The sequence below is a fragment of the Temnothorax nylanderi genome, unplaced genomic scaffold (genome assembly GCF_030848795.1).
Source record: "Temnothorax nylanderi isolate EJ_2023f unplaced genomic scaffold, tnyl_v1.0 TNYL_tig0047_pilon, whole genome shotgun sequence".
Classification (NCBI taxonomy): Eukaryota; Metazoa; Arthropoda; class Insecta; order Hymenoptera; family Formicidae; genus Temnothorax; species Temnothorax nylanderi.
In genome coordinates, this window is record NW_027249109.1 from 248,309 (window position 1) to 274,563 (window position 26,255).

General features: G+C 41.1%; 1 protein-coding gene across 1 annotated transcript in view; it reads right to left on the bottom strand.

Moving 5' to 3' along the window:
- The window catches only part of Ft (cadherin-related tumor suppressor fat), a 123,009-nt gene that overhangs the window by 13,504 nt on the left and 83,250 nt on the right, over positions 1-26,255 (bottom strand). The window contains 8 exon segments of the mRNA XM_071705554.1: positions 331-511; positions 4,876-5,053; positions 5,323-5,655; positions 5,997-6,452; positions 6,454-6,519; positions 6,756-7,145; positions 9,257-9,493; positions 16,258-16,611. Of these exon segments, the coding sequence (XP_071561655.1) occupies positions 331-511; positions 4,876-5,053; positions 5,323-5,655; positions 5,997-6,452; positions 6,454-6,519; positions 6,756-7,145; positions 9,257-9,493; positions 16,258-16,611 (2,195 nt within the window).

Sequence of the window (26,255 nt, forward strand, 5' to 3'; positions counted from 1 at the left end):
TACAATTAGCTTTGACTCTTGGTCATAAAATTTTGCGCGAAGAAGATAAAAACTATAAATTTCTTATTTAAAATTATATGATTAGTTCTCTAGTAACTATTCACTTAAACATTAATTAGAGCTAAAAGGACAATACAAAAAGAGAACTGTATATCCAAGTAATATTTACATTTAAAATATTGGTGAATTTTTATCGAGAGAAAAGTAGAATTACATAATAAACTTTCTTTTATATTCAATCTGTGCGATTCAACATTGCCAAGCACTTCCTAAAATGGAATAATATATTTTCAATCGTGATTACGCAACACATCGGTGAGGCCTGCCTACCTTATTTTCGCATTGAATCCTTCGTCCTTGTCCGTGGCGTGCGGCTTGGTGACCCAAGTTCCGGCGGGCGCGTTCTCCACCACGGTGGCCTTGTAGTCCTGCCGCGCGAACTCGGGGCTGTGATCGTTCACGTCGAGGACGACGATCCTGACGATGCCAGATCCGGTGAGAGGCGGCGAGCCTGCGGAGACACGCGATGCGAAACTTCAGTCGTGTTGTCGTCGGGCGGCCATAAAAACAACCGTCGTCGCACCGATGCGTCGTGCCGTCGCTCTAGCTCGACTTTTTTCTCAGTTTTTTTTATTATTTATTTATTTATTTTTTGCGCTTTTATTGCTATCTCGCGAACCGTAACGCCGCGCGAGCGTAGTTGGGTCAGTGGCGCGATTATTCCGCTAAATTTACGGCCCGCCTCTCGCGGCTCGTTTATGACGGTTTAAATCGGTCCAAACGGAAGGTAAACCGGGGCCATAATTTTAACAGAATATTATTGTGGGGTCCGCGTCGCCCGCGAGACGCCGTAAGGTGATTTAGAACTTGCTCGTGCCCGTCGTGGAATATATTTACTTTTGACCGGCGAATCGTTGCTCGTATAATTTTTCTTTTGTCAATTCTTGCGAAATTAGTCGGATGAAGCGCAAAGATGAAGTGCACAAATCGACAGAGAAACATCATTTAGAGTAAAAGCTTACTGATATCGTTTATTTTATTGCATCGTAGTTTATTTTACATTTCTAAATGTGAGTCGATTATAATTACTTAATAATTGCGTTCATTGTGAATTTGCTTTATTCATCTTCAGATGATTTGGGATTTGAGAGAATTTGATAGTTGTAAACTTTTTCAACAATTTTGCTAAAAAAATCAATTGAATCCCTCAAAAATTTCTCGAAGAATCGCTTTCTAAACTTTCCTTGTTTAGTTAATTTGGCATATCCAACTAGAACGATCCTAGATTGGTGCTTTCTTGGGAGCCGCTTTCAAAAATCAAAGGGCGGTACATTGAGATAATTGGGGTCGTGAGGAAAAGCGACTTTTCTGGATCGCGGAAGTGCACGCGGTGGCTAAATAATGGCCGGCAAACGACGCGGGGGTAATTTAGACGTGACACACGCGTTCTCCAAGCGGTGCCCATTGTGCTACCCACTTATGATTTACGGATTGGAGTACCGGACGTAACGACGTTAGTGCGCGCGGAAAAGTCTCGCCGCGGCTTAATTGCGCCGCCTAAAACGCACCATTACTCTCCAGCAGGGTAGGAGGGGAAGAGGACCGATTTCTCTGATTGCGCACGGAGTATATACGCGGTACATGTATATGTTGCACATACATGGCGAGCGTTGGCGTAGCCCAGGGCCACGCGCCTGCACGAACGTACACCGTTCAATCACGCGGAGAGTTCCCGTTGAGGGATAAGACAAAGCAGGAAAGAGAGGGAGAGAGAGAGAGAGAGAGAGAGAGAGAGAGAGAGAGAGAGAGAGAGAGAGAGAGAGAGAGAGAGAGAGAGAAAGCGGGGGAAGAAGACGGAGGCTGAGACTAAAACTATATTTATCATGTTCTAGGTAAATATCCCGTAAGAGTACAGATTGGATATACAGACTGCGTCAAATATCTCGCGTTTTCTTGTAGCTGCAGATTCTTCCTCGACTTGCCTGGGAACGTATCCGACGATAAGGGATTAATTAACAGAGAATGTGAAAAAATATCACTCAAGATATATAATCCTACAAGGGTTGATTCGTCACGTATCATAATTCCTTTGTAAAAACATAATGTACATTTTAGAAAAGTAATAATTACAAAAGTATAAATTAATCTAAAGCAATAATTTTGATCTCCCCGTAAACGAAAAGCGATACTATATTTGCAAAATCAATAACGATAAGAAATAAAAAATTACATAGAAATCAAATAGTTATATCTATAGTCAATAATCAAAGATAATTTTTATTTTCTTTAATTACTGCCGTTATTTCACGATAAATGGATTATTGGTAGGCTAAATATTCAGTTTAAATTAACAATCCATCTTGGAGTAATGGTAAAAATTTGACGGAAGGAGATATTTGAAAATAATAAGATATAATAATAATTATAGAGCTAATAAAAGTAGGAGAATAGAAAAAATAGATTTAAAAAAAAGAAAAAAAGAGGCACGTAGCAGTATAACAATTGTAGTACACAATGACGTGATGAACGTGAGTTCCCAGGGATTTAGAGTCAGGAAAGATGGTCTACTTTGCATATAACGAGTAATCGCGTAATTTGCTTACTGCTTACTAATGACAGTAATGAAGGGACTCACTTGCTACGCTGATTTCCACCGAACGGGATTTTCAGCTCGGCTGATCAGGAATATCGATTTTTAAGGAACCTGCTAGCCTTAGGTATCACGAATATGAGAAAGACAGTGAGGCGTTCGTATATGGCGAGTGTCCTTATTGAAAAATGATTATCGAAGCGTCAGTTGGCCATGTGCCGCCCGATATGTATATTTTTTTTAATTACAAAAAGACAAAACAGACACACAAATCATCGAGTCGTACGTTTCAATAGAAGCGAGACATCCTGTTTACGTGCGGCAGATGCTGAAGGGGTCACAAGGCCCTATAATCGCCCCGACAATACGCGTCGCGCAAGACAAAAATATGTGCCCCGAGATGCCGGAGAGCACGCTGGCGCGCGAGCGCGTGACAACGCTCTGCGGTGTATGTGAATAAAGTAGAATATAATGTGCGAGTGCAAGGAAGGGGGGAGCACTATCCAAAAGAGACGCACAGCTCTCTTTCTCTCTCCGGGCGAGAAGGAGGGGTCGTGAGGCCCGAAACGCGCGCGCGGGGCCTTACGACCGGCGGAACGGGAAGGCAAGAGGAGAGGACAACACGGACGAGATAGTGAGGTAGTGAGAAATGAAGCGTGCGGAGAGGGGGGGAGGGTGCCTGAGGCCCGCAGTCGAACGGGAGAACCGGAGGAAGGAATGGCAAAGGAGAAGGAGGGGGAGGAGGAGAAGAAGGAGGGAGGAGAGGACAGTGCCAGTGCCGAGGCAGACAGGGAGGAAGGCATTCGAGGCCGATTATCATAATCGCGCGTCATAACTCTGCGGGCTTGTCTACCTTGCCGGGGACCGATTGGGCCATCGAGCCACCGCGACCGGGGGCGGGACGGGAGAAGGGGGTAGGCGCAGGAAGGGGTGAGAACCGGGAGGAGGGGAAGAACCGGGGGAGGACTACCGGCTTCTAAGAGGAAGCGAGGAGAAAAAAAAAGGTTTAAGAGGGAGGAACTGCCCACCGCTTAAAGAATCTCATCGAACAACCCACAAATTTATATCCAATTTGTATATTACCGCTCATTACTTAAACCCACCGCGTACATCGTCTATCGTTTCTCGTCTATGTGCCGGACAGCGTCCGCTGCTGGCAGTATTGACATTTCGGCGGATCGTTTGATGGACGGCTGCTGGTACGATTTGCATAAGAAATTAGCACGAACCGATCACGAGCATAATTCCGCGAACGTTTAAGTCGATCTTGTGCAGAATAACTGGAAATAATAGTAATCGCGTCAATCGTAAAGTAGATTGATAGCCAATTAAATGACTCTCTTTGAGTGTACAGTAAGAAGAAATACCCCTAAGCGCGTATCTCGAGTTGCAATACAACAATAATGATATAATTAATATTGTGATAATAGCAAAATATTAAAATATTAAAAAAATAGAATATAATATAAAAGTTATGTATTATGCAACAAATTTATAAATATCAATCTTTAAGAAAGAAAAGAAAGAAAAGAAAAATAGGTTTAAGAAGATTGTCCAGCATTTAAACAATCTTTCTCACCGAGCAAATTACAAATTTATATTCTAATAACTTTAGCTATTTTTTCGTTCAGTCACACTATCTGGGTTGCACTGATATGCCGATCCAAGTTTAATTAAGTGCTTTGTTCACACTAATTCGCAACCAGTTTTACACAGACCGGTCACAGCCAAGTGGATCGTAAAAATAATCCCTGCCGGAGAATAAGGGGCTATCCTTTTAATGTCGACCATTGTACGATAGATTGTATGGGATATACGCCTATTTAGCAGTCCGCTGGTTATCATTGCACTGCGGCGAAGATATCGCGTATTCTTGTTGTCGCAGTTTTCTTTCGTATCAATTTTGCACCATTGAGCTAAATTTTCTTTCAGCAGAATAGAACGTAATAATGTGCAAAACGCACAAATATTCTACATGCAATATAACATTTTACACCTTAATAGTTCCATAGTAATATTTTTAACAAAGTATATCCGTGAATTGTCCCTTAGTCTTTGTAATTTACAAGACACTTGTAAGTTACAAGGCAATTTTACCTATCTATATATGACCAGGTCCCAGCATAGGACATTCCAACAATATTGCAACATTTCTATAATACAGCTGGAATGCTGTAATATAATTTAAATGTTGCTGGAATACAGTTGGAATGCTACGACATTACTGCAATATTGCTTAACGTTCTATGTTCAATGGACTATTTAATGGATGTTGAGTAACTTACCAGTATCCATAGCCACTAGAGTGAGCGTGTATTCGGGTACCAACTCTCTATCCAATGGACGAAGAAGCGATATGTCGCCGGTGCTCGCGTTTATGCGGAATAGATCCGTATCACCCTCCTTGAGGAAGTACCTCACTTGATCGTTGTACGGTGGAGTGTCCGCGTCGTACGCTTTAACCTTTTAGCAAATATACAAAAACTTTAGCTTCAACTCATTTGTTAAAATACGTTCTATACGCGCATACGACGAGATGATGAGATTTCAAGCCATACAGCTATAATTAAGATCTAAATTTTTTTATTATCATTCTGAAATCATAATAAATATTTTTTTTAACTCAAGCAATCTGTTTGATTCGACAGAAGGACTTTTATTCGACATTCGAACACTTGAGGTCCTTCGAATGTTTTCATTCCCTATTATCAACTGTGACACGGTGTTATTACCTGTATCACAAAACCGCCACCCGGCGGCACCATATTCTCCATAACGTGTGCCAGATACGGCGAATCGAGGAAGACCGGTGCATTGTCGTTTATGTCGAGCACGGTGATGGTGACCTGGGCCGTGTCACTGCGCGGCACTTTTCCAACTTCCGCCGCGCAATCCTCGCTGCGGATTGTCAGATCGTACCGGGACTTGCGCTCGAAGTTCAGGTTCTTCGCCACTCGTATCACGCCGCCATCTTCTGAGATCGTAAAGTCCCGATTATCGTCCCCCATCGCAATGCTGTACCGCACCCTGCCGTTCGCACCCTCATCGCGATCCATCGCCGACACCTGAGGCCACAGCAACAAGAAAAAGGACGATTTAATATTGAGAGGAAGAGAGAGAGGGAAGGAGGGAGAGAGAGAGAGAGAGAGAAAGAGAGCCATATTTTTATTTTTTATTATTTTGATTTTAATTGCCCTATCTAACAAGATATTTTATAGAAATTGTAACAATAACAGTTATTCTTTTCGTCCATTTTATTAGTGGATTTTAGAAAAGAAAATTTTAACCGTATAGATCTTAAATTCGCTGTGCCGGAAAATTTAAAACAATTACAAAAAATCTTATTTCGTCCTCCTATCTACTTCGACTCTTCTAAAGTATTGAAGTTCATTGTAATCTCACTGACCTGGAGCACACTGGCGCCGATGCTGGCGTTCTCGGCGATGGTGGCGAAGTACTGCCTAGGCTCGAACACCGGTGAGTTGTCGTTTTCATCGAGCACCGTAACGGAAACGATGGTCGTCGACGACCTTGGCGGCTCGCCACGATCTTTGGCGGTGACTTCCAGGGTGTAGTTGGATCTTTGTTCGCGGTCTAATGACCCGGAGACCCGCAACAGCCCGTCCACTGGGCCAAGGGTGAACGGTAAATTACCGTCATCCCTCAGCGAGTACTCAACGTAACCGTTCCGACCCTCATCCCGGTCGATGGCTTTTATTGCCATCACCACCGAGTTACTCGGCGCGTTTTCAATTATCGATATTTTCGTGGGCGATATGAATTCCGGCGACATGTCATTCACGTCCAGCAGCACCACCGTCACCTGTGTCATTTGAAGGAAGGATAACGTACATTGTTTCAAAATTCAGGAAAGAGAGGAATAATTGTCAACACGACTGTAGTTTTCGCAATAAATCGTAACTTAAATACTAGAGATTTTTACTGGACATCATCAATATTCAAGTGTATGTTAAAAAAAAAACGCTCTATTCTAGTATTTTTTAATACGTTGCGTAGCGCATGTACCATCGATGGCCTGAATAAATCGTCGCGCAAAAATGGTGCAGCACGAAACGTGTTAAAAAGCTTAAGAAGTTTTTAAAATTTCCTTATTCATATAAAAACATCACCGAAAGGTCTTTCGGATTTTTTAGGATTCGCCAACCTGTACTGTGGAGGACAATGACCGCGCCGGCGGTAGTGGACTGTCAGTAGCGCTCAGCACCAGATTGTAGACCGGCTTCCGCTCGCGATCGAGCGCCCGACGCGTGAAGAGGGTGCCGTTGTGGGCCACCCCAAAGTCACCGTCCTCGTCGCCTCCGGCGACGGCGTAGATGACCCTGCCATTGTCGCCGGAGTCTAGATCCTGGGCGGTCACGGTGAGCACGGGAGTGCCGACAGTCGCGTTCTCCACGATGTCGGCCGCGTGCGGCCCGGTTTCGAAGATCGGTGCATTGTCGTTCAGATCGACAACGTTGCAGTATACCGTCACGGTGGACGACAGCACCGGCATACCGCCATCCGTCGCTTGCACGACGAGGATGTAGTGCTGCACCTACAGATTTAATTATAGGATTTAATTGTACGGAGAACAAATGTAAAATGCAGATCTTTTTGATTTATTATATATTATTTTAAAAGTTTGCATAATGTAAAAATAAATTTTGTATAAATTAACTACTACGTTCAGTACGTAGAAATTGCAAAAGAATTAACTTTCAACCCTATTACAAATCGCCCTGTAACAGATCCTTTTAAGAACCGTATTTAAACGTTTTGCAAGAACTAAAATGTTAGTTTCGGCGCGTGGTCGGTATACCGTGCTATTTCTTTGTTTCCGATGCGCTTCGCATACACACACGCGTACACATGTATTTCACGGTTCCGTAAATGACGTTGGCGTGTATCTGAAAGGGCATTACGTTGATGAAGGGTTCTATAAGCTACCCTTATCCCGTACCTCTCGCTTACGCTTTCCCTTCTTTCTTCTTTCATTTTCTTCTCGATAGAAGCTGCACCAACACGCATATGTTCTATCATAAAGCGCAAAACAGTGGCGTAGCCACCGGTTGGCACGAAAATAAGCGTATTATTATTACATGGTGATATTAATATCACCATTGCCGATTAATGTAGAACATCAATATATATTTTATAGGAAGTAAAGCTAAATAAAGAGTCAAGAGAACAAAAATTCTAATGGATAAAAACTGACGTAAATTTACAGAATTAAAACACACAGAATTATACAGAGAAATAGAGACTTTTACAGATATTTCTTTTATACGATACATTGCTAAACATTCTAAATCTTTTAGATATTTGTATTATATATATCTATCGGTATCAATTTTAGTAGAACATAATAACGGGAGAACAGGAACAGTTTCGAACAATATTTTTTTTATAACCAAAAATTTGTCATTTATTTACTAGTAAATAAGCGCTTGATAGCCAACGGCCAACGGCTTTATGTAAAAAATCAACGCTTTTCCTATAAAGTTAATAGGTAAATAACAATTATTCAAAACTCTCTCGCGTGTTGACAACTATTTTCCACCTGTGTACCCTATTTGGTCAATCGCGATGCAAGTTTTTCCGCTTTGTAGAATTTTAGGACTTCGGTTACGCTACTGGCTACAGTCGACGAACGTGTACGTTCCCGAAAGTATGGCTAAGTATGGCTTGTCTCCGAAAATGTAGCACCGGAGAGACCGCCATTAAAGACTGTCTGTTCATCGATCTGTCCGACTGTTATAGCGTTAAACCCTAAATTCTAGCGTTGCCCTCCGCTCCGGGTAATATAATAGGTGCGCTCCGATCCTTGAATGTAGAGGCGTGTTCGTGGTTATAATCGCTGCCCGGGGCATCCGACGCGTTTTAACGTTATACGCGTGCGTATTTTCAGTTGCGAGAGGCCGATCCGAACGGAACTTCATCCCGACAGAGCCGCCGTTAACCCCTTCGCGTCCAGCAACCGTTATGATGGACATATCTATAGCGATATGTAAACATATGGCTTCAGAATCATCCGGCATTATCGTTCCAGTTCATGAGCATGCTCTGGTTCATGACTGCGATCATTTAACAGCGTCTTTTTATGTGGAATAATAAATAGAGACCGGGCAAGTCACGGTCATGTGTATGTGGAGAGAGAATCGTTGAGAAATCAAAGAAGAAATCAAAGTCTTTCGACGCCGAGGGACTTTGAAGTGTCCGTGAAGTTGAGATGAAAGTTCGGATGCCAAAATTAATATGTCGTAAAACGGATATTTATAATCCCTCACGGACTATTTATAATCATGAGAGGAAAGCGGCTCATGAAAAATTCAAATTTGCTTGTTAACAAATCCGGGAGGACCAATCCGAGAGGGTTGAAATCTCGTGTGATTTACTCATGATCGTTATTGACGATAACTTTATTTGCGTTACTATTTCGCTCGTGGTTGCCAAAGCTGACGCAGAATTCCACGCGGATTCATGAACTATTCATAATCACGGGGAGACGATTCATGTAAAATTCAAATTTTTTGCTGTCAATATAAATAAAGACTTTAATACGGCGAGGTCAAAATTGCGACGATCGTCGCCGTAGATGGCTTTATTTACAACAGAATTCCTTATTATTGGGCGTGATGGCGCGTAGACTCCGTTGCCGGTACCAACCTGTTCGTAGTCGAGGCTCGCGGTGAGCGTGAACACGCCGGTGCTTGGATTCAGCGAGAACACGTCGTTCGCCCAGTCGGAGATGAGCACGTAGCTCAGATGGCTGTTGGGCCCCTCGGCGTCGACGTCCGTTGCTACGACCTGACCAACACGGCTGCCCCTCGGCACGTTCTCCGGAACATCGAACGAGTAGGCCGTGCTCTGGAAGGTCGGCGCGTTGTCGTTGGTGTCGGTGACCTGCGAACAGCGGTTTTCGAGATTCTCTATTAGCACGACGATACGAGGCGCGGCTTGTTACAGTTACATTTGCCTTTAACATCTTTACATCGCCATGTAAATGAACAAAAGAAATATTTGTAGCAGTAAAGATTTTAAGATAAAGAAATCCATGGTCGAAACGTCGTGACGATTATAATTAATAATGGCCAATTAGGTCAAATGGAGACCAATACTTTTATCTATAATTTTTAAAACATTTTAATAAAAGATTTAGGTAATTTTTTAAAAAATATTGTAAAAAGGGTTGTGTTGTCTTGAAATTTTTGTTAAATGTTTATACATGTAAGGATTTAAGTAATTTTTTGAAAATATTATAGTAAAAGATCTCTTTTCTTGCGCGTTCCACGAAAATCCTTTATCTAGTGTTTAAACCATTCTAAGGGCTAAGTGCCTACTTCTCTTCCGAGAATTCCTCCGGGAGAGCTTTTTTTCTTCCAAGCCGTTTCAAAGGACACAGTGAGTTGCTTTCATTACGCGCGTCCCCGCGCGCCTTTCATCCCTCGCGTTTATATAATAATAAAAGCGGCAGAAAGGATTTTTACCGCGCGCACACCTCTCGTGTCCCTCGCGCGCCTCTTAATAGACCCGGAAGCCGGGTACGCGCGATCTTAAAATAAACACTCGGAGAGAGAGAATAAAATCGGCTGGAATGGCGCGCACTCGACGTCATTCTTGGATAAACACGCCGCCACCGGAAATATTCGCGCCGCGCTGCGCTCACTTCATTCGCCTTCGAATTATTGTGCTACCTCGCTCCCTCGCGCGCCGGTAGTCCCGGCGCGAGAAAACATTCTCAGGGCCCCGCAGGCTATTTATTCATGTAACAATGCGCTCATTGTGATCGATCGTCGCGGCAGCGGTGAAACGCGCGACGGAAAAAGACGGCCCTCTCTCGATCGAGGGCGAGAATAAATAGCGCTGGTAAACATCATTTTCATCGCGTGAAACGCTCTCTTCAACGTTTTTTCGCCAGTTTTCGCGACTATATTTTTCGCTGTTGAAAAAGAGATTCACACACGCACACACACACACAAATTTCTTTGCTGTAATTCTACAATCGTCAAGTCATTCGTCACGCGTGACGAATGGGTTATTTTCAAAAAATGCGCAACATAACACAAAAATTTTTCATGCAACTACTATTTGTCAACGGGAAACAACAAGTATAAAAAAAATAACAAAAAAATACTATTATAGAACATCCGCTGCAATGCATTTGAAAATCAAATAATTTTATAAATGGTTTAATTGGCCCGGACCACGATTGGAGTACATTAAAGTCGTCGGCATTTCGTTATTTTACATTAATTTCCGCGCGACACCATGATGCCACTAGTTCTTTTTTTATCGCCTGAAGAGACCAAAATCGAACGGCAAATTTCCGCAGATTTACATTTTTTACGCATTTGTCAAACCAAATGAAGTAGCGGCTTCTTTCTCTGTCTCCCTCTTTCTTTTTTCCTTCCATTTTTGCTTGCCGAAAACCCAAACGCGGAATAATTTAAACAACAAACGAAACATTAATCTCTCGTTTATACATGTAAATTATAGTCAGATATGTAAATTATATATTATTCCCGCGTGACGACTATGTTCGCGGCTACCAACGCGCGCAGAATTTAATATGATTTAATTTATCTGTCAGAGTAAATCGAATCGGAATTAGACGATGATTAATATATATAATTCAAGATTACAACCACCATTTCTTCGCAATAACGCCTCAAAATTAATAAGAATAATTAAAAGGAGTAAAATATAACATGTATGCAGTTGCCACTAAAGCAAAATACATAGTCTATTCTTAGCAAATGCACTATGCTATTGCAACTCCGTCATTGTTTTGATAGCGGGATAAAAATTAGTTTACAATAAAATAATCTGTTATTAATCAATCAATTATTCCAGCAAAAATCGAAGATTCAAAATAAAACCATGTTCAACAAGTAAAAGCAATACTATTAAGTTTTATGTTACTGTTCATTTAATGACTAATGATATTTGCTATGATATAGCATGAAATAGATTGAGCTTTCTTTTCAGTATGCAAATAAATCAATTATTTAAATTATTAATGTTTCTCACGTAGAAAATTAATGTAATTACAAGATAATACTAGATTGATATATCTCCCTAGAGATAGAGCTCGAGTATGCTCGAAACGTATCTAAGTTTTCCACGGGAACGGACGCGCGGTGCGGTAGAATGAAGTGGGCACGGTTTGATTAAGGAGGGCTCGGAGACGTTTGCAAAAAGTGATGGTGTTCCGAGACGACAGTGGATGACGAGGAGCCAGCGAGAAGAAGGAAGAAGACGAAGAAAAAGGGACGGGATAAAAGAGGTTGGGCAAGAGACGCTTTGAGCCTCGGTGAAGGACCGAGGGATGACAGGGGGTACCAGACGGGGCCCAGATTCCGCGACCGAGACGTGTATATAGTTCGTGAGCGACAATAACACACTTTTGCCGATGTTCTCTAAATGCGCGCGCGCGCGCGCGCGTGTGTGTGTGTGTGTGTGTGTGTGTGTGTGTGTGTGTGTAATTATATATAACTATAATAAAAAAGTAGATTATACTATTTATAACGCATGAAAGTTGCAGAGAAAAAACGCAATCGGCCTCGTTTCTCATGATGAATGTCACACTAATGATCTTATTGTTAGTCTGATTGCTTCAAATAATATTTGAATGTGTAAGGAGAAATAACAAACTTTGTACACATTAAATATCGAGCGAGTATATCAATCAATTTCTTATTGAATAAATATTATATAATCCCAATGATAAACAAATGCATTTTTTGACGAATATTATAGATTACTTATTTCTATTTAATTGGTGTACGTCGTTTACGATTAAGAACCAACTAGAGCTGTTTAAATCAATTAGTTGTATTTTATATGTATATATACAAATAAATGTGACATAATTATATTATTGATTGCCAAGCGAAACTTGGTTTCTTCCGCTCTTAAATAAGATATTTCTCAAATAATTGTATTTCCGGAACAAAGAATATAGAAAATATTTTAATTTAATATAATATATACGTATTATTCTCTGGCAATGTCGCCATTTTATTCTATCATAGTCTATTCTTTCGCGATGACTTCGAGCAAAAAGGAGATTTGACGAGAAGAGGATAGCGGGAGAAGAATTAAAATAAAAAAAAAGATTCTCAAGGGATCCAGGAAGATCGATCGAGGAAGAAATGGTTAAGGTTAGCGAGAGAAGAACACGAGCTAGGAAAAGAGGCACGGAGGAGAAGAGAGAATAGCATATATAGGATAAGATATAAGAGACCAGAAGGGGCAAATTTTGCAACAGTCGGCCAATAGAGAGCGCACAGTCCTTTTTCATGGAGCCTAGAGTTCTTCAAGTAAGAGTTTGGATCCCGTTTACCATTTCCAGACTTATATAGTGCACTTTTCGAAAACATTAAAATCAGTTTGGTATCTATGCAGTTTGATAATGCAGAAATAAATTTAATTCAATAGTTTATATGTATAAATATTATTATCACTATATACATAAATTTGTAAAAAAAAACAATAGATAGATCAATTAAAAATTTTCTAACAAAGCGGTGTCCAAACTCTTACTTAAGGAACTCTAATGGAGTCCCGAAACTGTCGAGCTATATAACCGGATCTGACATTCCTCATTTTCTGTCTCTCTCTCTCTCTCTCTCTCTCTTTCTTTCTTTCTCTCTTCTACCTTTCAGAATAGAACAGCGGGCACGAGCACGCGGCGGGCAAAGCGAAGTCTTTAAAAGAATTTCAGCCATTACACATCATGAGGATAATTTTTGCGATTGTCTCCGACGGGGTCCCGGCACAACTCGGCTGGCCCGGTGCCGGTGGTCGGGGTCCCTTTTCGGGCTTCGTTAAACGGTCGAATCCCGGGCCCAACTCGCGTTTTTTATCGCCACGAATCGTTTCGACTGAACCGCGTAATGAATTATAAGGCGGGACGCACGATACACTCCGCGCGTCACCGAGCACGCCTCGCAATAGCGCGCGCCTAGGGATCGGGGGGGGGGGGGGGGGGGGGAAGGGGGGTGTGGATTTTGACTCACTTGATTTAAGTACTTCTAATGTGTATGTGTGTGTGTGTGTGTGTGTGTGTGTGTGTGTATGTGTATGCTAAGGGGAAAAGATAATCTTTAAATAGAGTATATATAATTCTAGAATACATTTTTTTGATTCTCTTAAAACGTATAAGATTAATTAAAAAATTCATTTCTTTTCTACATTTATATTAATAAAAGAATGTAGAAATTTTTTTATCAATATGTATCTCAATCCGTTATTATATTGAATGGCTGTCCGTTAGGCGTTAAGCGAGCGTTTAAAGATTAAGTTTATCTCATAGTCTGGTCAGCAATTCTGATTGAAATCTTGAGCTTTTTCATGATAGTTGCGCGATTTATCATACTATTCTCTCTCTCTCTTTCGCGTTCTCTCGTTCTGATATTCTGGCGCAACCGATCCGTGCACGGGTCAATTTTTCTCGCGGCATATTTCGCAATGACGCAGAAACAAATTCGATCTTTTTCACTAAGGCGAGGGACGGGTGTGCCATTGTTGCATGCACGTGCAGAGCGAGTGTGTGAGCAATCCGCATGGCGGGTCGCCAGGCAATCGTAGATTTATCTTTCGAGTGATGCCTGCGCGGGTACGCAATAGCGCAACATTGTTCTGCTTGAGATCGCTCGTTACGATAGACAGCGCTGACTTATGCGTACGGCATTATGACCGTACACCAAGACTTTCCTCGCCCCGCTGGCGTTTTCGTCTGATTACCGATCATTAATTGAAAAATATCAGATCTATCCCGCAACCCTTTACCCACGCCCCGCGAAATAGTTCGAAATAGTATAGAGCCTGAGGCTTGCACGACTAATTTTTTGTTTAAGTCGAGTTTTGTCATCGGTTTAAAGCATAATCGCTACATTTTTCTCATATTGCAAAAGCCTGACTTACTTTCGTGTCCTATTCTCAAAAAATTTATTTGTAAATACGCATATTTTCCTCGAATTAAATTCATGAATTTCCCATGAGACCTTATTTAGGTTAAATACCTAATTGTAAAATAAAAGAAAAATTTCTGTGTTATTAGATAGAACAAATTTCTTCTCCTAGATTGGACAACTTTTACACTGCACCGTGTCATGTTGCCTGGCTCGATTCCGTTAGAGATTGATTGCCTTTAAATTGACCGGTAATTGGTCTCGCGGCAATAATGATATCCCGTACAAATACACTCGTAAATTAATTCATCGCTGTGATTACTTAGCGTCTCTCTCTTTTTTCTCTCTCTCTCTTTCTTTTTTTCTCTCAATCCTTTATCTTTCAGGACGATTCGTTATTCGCGCAACGATCCTTCGAGCGAGGAGAAATTAGCTAACGTCGCCGACGTTCATTCGACAACGACCGAATTCCATCACGAGTACCGGGTTATTATTTAACCACGAGGAGAATCGTCGATATGAAGCAATAGGTTACAGTTATAGTAGGAAGTTGTCGGCGACCTTTCGGCACGGGGACGTGTCTAATGCATTATCGACTTGACCCCTCGCTCGCACCGAGCATTCCGATACTCGGGAACAATCGCCCGCTCTTCGTTCTGGTGGATCACAATTCGCCTCTCCTCCCCCGCCAATGGCTACGAATGCCATTTTCGATATTTCGCGAGATGCTTTCAGAGAGAGTGGCCGCTTCGTGTTCTTACGCTAGTTTAGTTATTTATTTCGCTTTCGCGAAAGAGATCGAAGCGACCGGTCGACATCGCGGAAATGAAAGTCTATCGAAGATGGGATGTGATTTTAAAAGTAGCCGGTATGTGAGAAAGTAATCAACATGAGCAATATAAAAAATTATCGATACTATCATCGGTATCTTTACGTAGAAAAAAAACATCTTCTGACATAATATATCTTAAGATGTCATAATAAACTTTATCAAATACAATATAAACAACAAAGATTTAGAATACCAATTCTATTTCGCTACAGTTCCATCGTAATTAGAACTTTTTATCCTATACGAAGAAAATATTGTACTAAAAATTGCAATAAAGTCTTTGTTGTCTCAAAATGTTATAGACATTGTAACGGAAATTGTATTTAATATTTGTATTAAAAATTCATATACTTTACTAAAGAATTATTGTAATATATTATTCGAATATTTTATTATATAATTTGAAACAATTATTTTATTAAAATTCGAAAGAAATCTTACGACCTGAGTGCAATTGCTTTTAAACAAGCTACACGTTTTACTATGATTACAATGTCAATACAGCAACTTTTTAAACGTCACAAAATCAAATTATTAAATTATAATTACAGCATAAGCTGTAATATTATTATATATCCAAAATAGATTTTTATATATTTGTTTGAAGCTTTTCACATCAATAATATTATAAATTCAAATTAAAGTTTACACGGCTTTTTGTTGTAAAGAAGTACGTTCGATTGTCTATATAAAATAAATCACAACTGATAATAAATTTATAATGTGCACTGTAATTTTCATTAATATTAAAAATTAAAATACAATTGATTGTCAATCTTTCATAATAATGTCGCGTCGTGCTCCTACTTTACAGCACAATGTTGTAAAGAGGAATGTATGTATGTTTTACGTAATTTATTTGCTCCGTGTAGAAAATGTATCTCTTAACACGCCACGTCGCTCAAGTCTCGCACTATCACCTGTATATAAAGCACGATGTCCCGGTGTTGCAGGCCGTCGTCGGCGCGCACCTTGAGCACGTATCTCTCCTTCGTCTCCCTATCGAGGGCCTCAGCGAGGCTCAGCTGGCCGGTGGTCGGATGCAGTTTAAATTGGCCCTGCGTCCCATCGTTGTCCGCGGACTCACCGCGATCGCCGGGACGATGATGATTCGACACCAGGGTATAAGTCAGAGTACCGATGGTATCCGGATCGTGGGCCTTGAGTACCGTGATGACGGTATTGGGCGGCGCCTCCTCGGAGATTTGGAATTTCCACGGGCCCGAGTCCCAGGTCGGTGCCACGTCGTTCCTGTCTAACACCGTCACGCGTACCTGCAGCAAGAAAAAGATATGACGATTAGAAGTGGCTCGCCGGGGTCATCGGTCATTCCGGTCAGATCGTATCCAACCGGATTGAGTCATCAGTGACTAGACGGTATATACCGACGCGGTATTGTCAGATGGAGCGGAATGTTCGGGAAACATTACCCTGGGAAAGTCTCGTGTTCTCGATCAAAGCGATCTGGGTCGCTCCTGCAAGATCGATTATCTCTACGTCGTCGTAAAAATTCTCGGTCACTTATATAATTAAAACTTTAACGCAATATCATCGCAGAAGATAACAAAAAAGCAATTAATTTCTCCTTGATGTAATAATACTTGTCGCACTGAAAAAGGTAGATACCATAAGTATCTTTCGTATCGTACTAGGTATATCGTAGTTTGTAGTTGCGTTTCTACTAAAGAATTCAGCAGAAACCAGCCTTAAGACATGATACGATTTAATAAATTTTGTAATTTAAAAACGGTTCTATAAATTTTAAAAATCTAATTGATATTCATCTATATTTGATATCTATATTATATCATATTTGTAATCATGATTCAGCTGAAGTTTTAGTTTAGATAAAGTTTATTTTGTGATACAATCCGCCGCGATACAAAATTAATTCTTGAATTTTGTATCAGTTGAGTATTAAATAGAGATGAAAGAAAATGATTATTCATGTAAACAACCGGAGTGCATATGTGTGTGTAATGTGACTGGGATTTAAAGTTAAAGAATAAATTTTTTAAGTATTATAATTAAAAATTACAGATTATCATCTTCATGACATAATTGTATATCCCGAAAATAATGCTGCATAATAATTTTCTTATAATATTGATTTAAAAATCAGCAATGTGTGATGTGTATTTGTTTAAAATTAAGCTTTTCCAAATTCGATATGTGAGCGGCGTTAAATCTAATGTTCATCTAAGAAGCAAAGTCTATTATTACAACAATTATAACTAGTTTCATGTCATCGCACTGAAATGTAATCGTAAAACAAAAACCAAGAGACACTAAACTCAGAGTGAAATCCAAAGAGAGTGAAATCTTACTCCAAAAGAGTGAAATCTCACCGGAGTGGCAGTATTCCCACTCCAAGAAATTTAGAGAGTAAATTATTTTCTACTAGTGATTATCAGTCCGCGAGAGATTGACTTCCGCAATTAATAATTCATGAAGTGTCGAAGCTACTTATCAACGTAAATGTTATCGACGCAAATTACTCATTCGAATGAGAATCGGAGCGAGATTGAGAATTACATGGAATAATAACTGTAGATTAATAGATAATTAAAATTTATTACGTATATAATTATAAATTATTGTATCTGTATAATTATTATATGTTTTGTTATGACATTTATGAACCACAATTATTTTTATAATGCGTGGAATTTTTCATGTTTTAACAATAAATGCTACCATCGGATTGAGAATGCGGAATATGTGACAAAAATGAAATTCTCAGCTGAATACATTTACAATTTGATCTGTAATCAAAATACGATTATATCGCTTATCCGTCGATGTTTTAAGACATAAAACTTCATTCTGAGTATCTCGTGCGTTTTTTAAAAATATTTGATACTTTTTTCGAGACGAGATTTATGTAACGGAGCAGAAACGAAAAATGTAAGAACTTAATTTTGAAATACGTCGAGAGAGAGAGAGAGAGAGAGAGAGAGAGAGAGAGAGAGAGAGAGAGAGAGAGAGAGAGAGAGAGAGAGAGAGAGAGAGAGAGAGAGCCATATATTCGATACGAGAACTCGCGACGATTTGGCTAACGTCGGAGACGTAATTACGTGTAAAGCCGAAGGGAACGTACGAAGGCCGTTGCGGAGCCGAAGTCACGGTATGCATGCGAAGACTCGTGAGAAAGTTAGTTTTTCGATTCCGCTCGTGCATGTCTCATTTCATTAAATTCTCAGTCACGTCAGCAGCTCCAAGGTTTATGCGGCTACTAGCAGCCCGCGCGTATATCGAAAACGGCGAGAGGAGCGGTAAACTATTGGAAAAGCATAATACGGGAATAACAGTACCGCGGCGATAAATCAATAGCTGAATGCATTTAACTACGATACTCACTAAATGTTCCCATGTATGAACCGTGCCAATTCTTTGTGTAGTGTCATTCGCATTTGTAAGGAGGTTTAAATACAGCAAGGTGACAGTCGCTTATAATCCTCGATACAGACAACGTAACAATAAATAAAGATCGTCGTTTGTGCAGTCACGCAGAGAAAATTGTACCTGATGTTTATTGTATAGAAAAATGTATAAAACGAAATACATATACAAGAAAGAAGGAAAAGCTGTATACAATTATTGCAATAATCTATATAATAGATACATGTATATAAATAAAATATATAAAAAAATTATTTCTATAAATAAAAAATATATATAGTTATATTTTTATAAATATAACACTGTAGTTACAATATATATATAAATATTTATGTATTTATATATTTTTTAAAAATATGTATATTATATACACATGTGCTTCAAAGAAGTCACAAAGGTTACAGCTGTGTCGGCGACGAATCTGTCACTGCTCGCCATGTAAATTCATAAATTAGGATATCAGTGGTCTGGGCAGTTTAAACGCCTACACTACAGAGAGTTCCTAATCCCAATATTTACGTAATTAATGAACGCGTCTCGATATACCTATCGGCGTGCGCGCACCCGTTGCGGAATCGACGGACTCGATTAAAATACTCTCTCGCGTGAGTCATTTCTCTCACGGAAGAGAGGCGTAAATTGTTTTTCCTTTACAGCCAGTCGACGTAACCTCGGCCATGGTAATCCTTGTGTACACATAATCCGAGCCGAGACGAATAAATACGCGGACATTTCTCAGGTAGGGAGTTTTATATAACAGGCGACCCGCGAAAGCATCATGCATCTGTCTTCCTAGTAATTAGTCGATCCTCCCCCTCTCACCCTGTCATTGATGGAACGGTTACCATCGATTATTGCTCTCGGATGTTTAGGCGCGCCTTCATCAGTCGTCAACGTTGGTGAAACAACGTTTCGTTATGACGAAACAAAAGTCGGGACTCTCGGAGCCCGAGCCTGAGGAGCCGGGTGGCGGATTAAGCGAGAATAAATAGTCGCGGGCCCCCGTGCCTACCGCCGTCATAAATCGCCGTGTAACCCAGATGCACCGATCTCCGCCTGGATGAATGCACTTACGCAACTTGTGCACGATCGACGCGTGTCGCGTTCGTAGGCGATCCCGACCGACGATCGATATCATTCGCATGTTATTAGAGTTACGCCATCCTATATGCAGCTTTCAATAGAATACAAGAAGAAGGTCGGCTTTATAGCGTGAAAGATGAGAAATATTATTGTCTATAATAAAATTAAAAAACAAAACTCGGGACCTTTACGTAACGGGGGGCGTTACTAAAATACTGCTCTGTTCACTGTTAAATATTAAAAGGTGAAATTTAAACCCATACCTTGAGTTAAATAACATTTTGTTATTTTTAACTACCATGTGTGTTGAAATTTATTATTTTAACACAAAATAGTATTATTTTAATTCTATTAGTTTAATTAAATTAACATTGTTTTGGTTAAATTAATGACATATTGAGTAGGAGCAGTGGCGACTTATATAGGAATAATTAAAAATGACTCAAATTGAGTACAATTTGACACTACGAATTTACAGTGTTGTATCGGATACTTAATAACGAATACAGAATTTTCTTCCACACAAATTTTATCCATTTTCCATCAGTGTTCGTCGATCAATGGCCAAATAACACAAACAGAGTTTATCCGTCGGAAATCACACTTCCGGGTTCTTTTTTTCCTCAGACAAATGCGTATCTTCCGCAACAAATCCGATGTTAAATCGATGATTATTATGGGCCGGCGTTACTGCCAAAAATCGACGCGATAAGAGATATCGATAACGAGCTTGGCCCAGGCCCGGGCCTCGTTCGCCAAATATATTCACGTGTACACGCAGAGCGAGGTATACCGACGCCTGTTGGACGAGTTAAATTTATGCAAAGTCTGTCGGAGCAGGTCCACCACGTCGTCGTCGGTAATTATAGGTGGGCCCCGCTGTATCGTCATTAATAGCGGCTATCGACAGTCCCGTGTTAAATGGCCGCGACGTATCTTAACTTCCCGACATAGTTCACACGATCCGTAAGATTGGCCTTATCTCGTAATGGTGCGATAACGGCGCAGATTGTTGCGTGAACGGTCCGCCACCCATGCGTGATGCCCGTGTTAAGCAAACCGACACTTATCTCAGGCAGGCGAAAATGCCCGTGCCCCGTGAGTAACGCGCTTTCTTACGGTCGTCGGTTAATCGTATTCCGTCGATTCTTAATTTTGTAACTGGTTTTTAAACGTTATTGAAAAAAAATCGACCGTTTAGCCAAAGGATATCGATCACTTCGGGCAAAATTTTCATATCGTCCAGCAAGATCATCGATATATTATCCTACGTTTTTTATTCGAATTTTATTGCATTCTGAATCATATTAGTCATTTATTATTATAAAATTATAATACATCGTGCAATTTATAATAAGAATATATATTTATTATAATAAATTATAGCAAACAATATTTATTTATTAGAGATATTTATAATGAATAATAAATAAATATATCTTTTTTTTTATTTGTACACTATTATTTGTTAAACAGATAAACGTTTTTTTATATTGTATATCTATAAATTATTTAATAAAAATATAGATTTTATAAGCAGTAATTTATTTAAATTCGCTACTTTAATTTGTCATAGTGGGATTAACTCATTTATTGCCGCAACTTTTGATCCACTGTTCGTAGAGCAGGCATTTCGGACCGGTTGCATCAATGCCGCTTGGCGTTGTCCCAATTAACTCATTTCCTCTCTCTGTCTAGATTAGGCGCATAATGACTTCGAGAAAGACATAATAATTATAACATTCGCTAATTTAGAGTTAGTTAATGTGGAACGTCGGGATATGACGCATCCTTGGATGTGATTGCGTCAATGCTGCTCGTCTTTTTCTTTTTTGTCTTTCTCTCTGCCATTTTAAAATCATTATTAATCCTAATTGTCTCAATGAAAAATTCTTGAATTGTCTACAATATAAGCTGACAAAATTCACAAAATAAATCACGAATAATAAGTAAGCTAATAAAAGAGTAAATTCTTTTATTTTAGATAAAGAATGTGAAAAGTCGTCAATCTTTATGAATTTACGGAATTCAGCTTAGGATAACGCATCGCACGTGATATCGAGGGCGACGTTTCCTGCGTCGGCGTTGAAATCACCGCGCGGAGAATACCGAGAGCGGCACCAAAACTTCCTCGATCTCTCGCGTCTCCGGTCGCAGTCAGTTCGCGCATTATACGATCTCTCTTCCCCACTCTCTTTCTCTCTCCTTCCTTCGTCGTTGTCGCCGTCATCATGAGAGCGGCCGCGACACTTGGTGTCATCGTCGCAAGCGAGCGGGAACAACGAGCGACGAGCGAAGCAACGGCAACAATAAGCAGACAAATCAGTGCGGTCATATAGCTGTCTCTCGGCTACAATCCCACCCCCTTTTCTCCATTCTCTTCTCTATATACTCTCTCCCTCTCTCTTTCTCTCTTCCTCTCTTCCTCTTCCGCTCCTTTTCTCTCGCTTCTCGCTCTACTCCTTCGATGCGGCGCGAGAGCGCGGTATATGGGCGGTAAGAAACGCCCGGAGAAGAGCATTCGGAGTGCAAGGAAAGATGGTATCTGCGTCAGCGCGGTCGGGGATCAGCGGATCGGATCGAGTCGCTCAGCGGGGGTTTCTTTGGGTCATGCACGAAGTAAGTCCCATTCTTCTGGGGCCCGTTCCTCTGCCCCGCCCCGCCCCGCCGCTCCTGGGTCCGCCAGCTCGAGCCCGAGGCCCCGCACGCCCCTCTACGTTCCACCACCCCCCTCCCCCTCCCTTGTCCCGCTACGCGGCCGAGGCATGTATCGTACAGGCCGATACTCCTCGCTCGAGAGCGGTCCCCGTCCCCTTTTACCGAACGAGGTCTTATGGATTCTCTATGAGGGGTCGAACCACTGACATCGACCGATTAATAATGCGTCTTCGTGGGGGCTCGCATGGCCCACGACGACGACGACGACGACGACGATGACCCAGACGACGTTTCTTACCGAGAACGTAAAGGGTACACCGTAATTCCGTATAACGATCGGAGACAATAAGATATGTATCTACTAATAGCCGCTTTTCTTCCTGCGTCCTCCGTACGACACACGGAGAAATCCGAGAGAATCGAAAATGGAAAATATACGTGAGAGTACAAGCGGAAGATGTTATCTGCAAAGCCTGAATCGATGCTGCTTCGAGAGTTCCTCGCCTACGGCTTGAAAGTCCGATTTCAAAGGTTAGTCTCAAATAAATTTCAGCTGAAATAAGCTGCGGTGATTCTTAAGAAGAATCGCCTCAACTGTATCATATTTTTCACTCGTTTTTATTACAAGTTCGTTATCTGACTAAAAAGATATATATATGTCGTGTTAAAAAACTGCTCGAAATTATGGCAAGCAGTTTTCAAAACGGTTGATGATAGCAGACGCTATAAATGTTTACGCTCGGATAAAATTGGATATCGTAACTTCGTTTTTTTTTTTAATCATATGCAAAGCGATCGCTAAGATCGCTCATGCTTGCAAACGTTAGAGATTCGTAAATCGAAGACGCGTACCATAACCGGCGCGATTATCGCGCGATTTTCCGCTTCCCGCATGACCGCCCCGCTCGCGTGGAATTTCAAATTCCGCGATGTGTATCTGCTAATGGCTGCTTTACGCCTCGCGATCGCTGGCCGCATTCGTGAGCGACGAGAGCGTGCAGTTGTAACTATGTAGCCGTTATTGCAATGTAATTATTACCCGGTTATTATGTGCGCGCGCGCGCGCACGGGCGCGCACACTCCATACAGCTCCATGCGGGGTCCACAATCGAGGGATCGTAGTTTTTTAATTAATTAATTAAGCCATTTCCCGAGAGTCCTTAATGAATTTCTCGACGCCGTTTGTTTATTAGCTTCGGAACCGCGAACTGGTTTCCGATCCCAGTAGCAAGTAACCGAGTTTGTAATTCTGAATTGTAATTCTTATAGTACGTAATTTACTTCTCTGCTCGTGTCGCGGCTGGAATTATGTGTGAATGTAGAAGATAGAAGGGATTCTTAACGTCCTCGCCTTCTCCTCGCACGTGCAATTACGTAGAAATAACTTATGATGAAATCAAATTTTCTTACCTTACTTAACATGTATTAAATAATTCGTAAACGAGAGAATCGGATACGGATGAATATCGTTGATAATTGACAATCGATCGCGATCTATAAAAGTAATTTCATGATTTAATACGCGATTTTCTTGCAAATATTCATGAATATCCGCTTACTCGTCAAATAACGTAAATGCTCTAGCAGCTGATATTAAAAATGATCGGCATTTGAAACTTGAATTTGTAATTTCGAGGCCAAACTCGTATCGCTCGTATTTATCGAATGGAATGCTATCGCTTCGCTATGAGGGGTCGACGTCGCCCAATTAATAATCGACTTCGTCGTGGGAGCCGTGCGCCAGGTCGAGGACCTTAAGGACATTTTATGACTCGTTACAACGATGAGACGATAACCGAATACCTATATACATATTTTTCAGAAATGATTTTCTCGAACAACACTTCATACAAAAAGAATATAGATATTCTAAAAATATTTTTAGTTTATTATTATACAAGAGTATATCTTGCTGGCAAATAATTTCTCGCTAAGAAGATTTTAGTAATCATTTGTGATAATTGTAACTGTTTTAATTTTTACAGCGTTATATCTATGTGTGTGTGTGTATACAGATATAAATAAAAATCTCGAAGCAGCAACAAGCCGTAAGATCATCAAGGGACTAAAAATAATTTAGAATTAATATGTTAGGCGCAAATTAATGGAATGCTAATTTATTAAAAACCCCCCACGAAGCTTCAGGTAATTCGGAATCGGTGCAATGTTTAAACATTATTACCGCACAATCTTCCAGTTTTCTAATTTGTCTCCGTTTAGCACGTGCTTTATCGACGCGATAAAACACGTTTCTTCGCGATAAGTTCCCCATTGATTTTTCCCAGACAATGTGTCAATAAAACAGAATTAAAAGCGATTAAAGATAACTCCTTGTCGTCAAGCGCGTAGATTCCTGGAAAAACTTAATTACGCCGCTTCCATCGTTCATTCCGAGCGAAGCCGGGCGGCGCGGTAATAGTTTCGCCGGAGTAAAATATATTTTCCGCGAGGAAGAGAGAGGAAGTCGAAGCATCGGCATTCCACGGCTTAATAACGACCCGCGCCGCCGCCGGATCCCGTAGGCCGCTCAAAGAGCATACTGTAATTCCGTATAACGGCCGCGCGCAGGGACAATAAGATACATATCCACGGTGTTTAGGACTAACAGCTTTGTTTCCTCGTCCATGACACTGTCACTTCGACAGGCGGGCGCTACGGAGACCCCGGCGTCTACGGTCCACGTCAGAACGCCCGGTATCGCGCGTCGTATAATAATAATATCCGATGGATGCCATATGAGCCACGGCGAACTGTTCCCATCAATCGTTAATAGCCCTCTGTCGTATCGCTTGTACGAGCCGTACGAGGTGTCCCGGGATGCCTGAGCGGCATTCCCGTTCACGAAGGCTTCGAGCAACTTGAAAGAATCTCCTCGTGACGAGGATATCGAGACCTGTCTCGGTCGATCGATGCGTTCGGCGATTTAATCTTCGGGTGAAGAAGAAAAAAACGGAAAGGTCGGGGAGAAAAATAAAGATTTGTCTTCAAAATTTAATATTAAACTCGCGGAGAAATTCGACAGGGAGCGATTTCGTCAGGTATGTAAAAGACGCCGCTGCTGCATTAAAGCAAAGTGACAAAAGACTTTGGTCAAATAACAGCTCGTTTTGCGTTTCGAGGTTTTGTACGTGTGTATATATATAATTGTATATACGTGATGGGTAGTCTGAAAAGTTTTGAGCCTCAAACATTATTTTTTCGGTCAAATTCGGTCAAATTTTTCAACATAGTCTCCTTTTAAGTCGATGTTAGGCTCAAAACTTTTCAGACTACCCTCGTATGTGTATGTGCGTGTGGAAGGATCGTTTGTGCACCGAGTCCGAATTGGTCTGGCGTGCACCGGCTCTCGAAGGACTCGAAGCATCATCGCGCGTACAATACTGGCGTACGCATCCAAATAAGAGGACGAAAATATCTTTGAGGCCAGCCGGCCCGACCGGCCGGCCGGCCAGCCCGCTGACATCGACGACGATCGATAACGTGAATTTGCGACTTCGTCAGGACACGGGTAAAGTCACAATGTCGTCATATCTCATGCGCGCCGATCGATGAACGCCGGGGCAGGCAGGTATGCGCCGATCGCATCGTTTGCAACATTGTGTCACAGGAGGGCCAAGCATATTAATTTCCGTCCGTCGAGGGGCCTGACAGGCGACGATGAGAGGAGAGGAATCCGGGACCGGTGTCCTTGAACTTCGTTTTCCTCGTCGCGTTTCTCTGCTTCGTTACCGGAAACGCAATTCCTATTCGATAATCTTTGATAGCGAAATAGCTG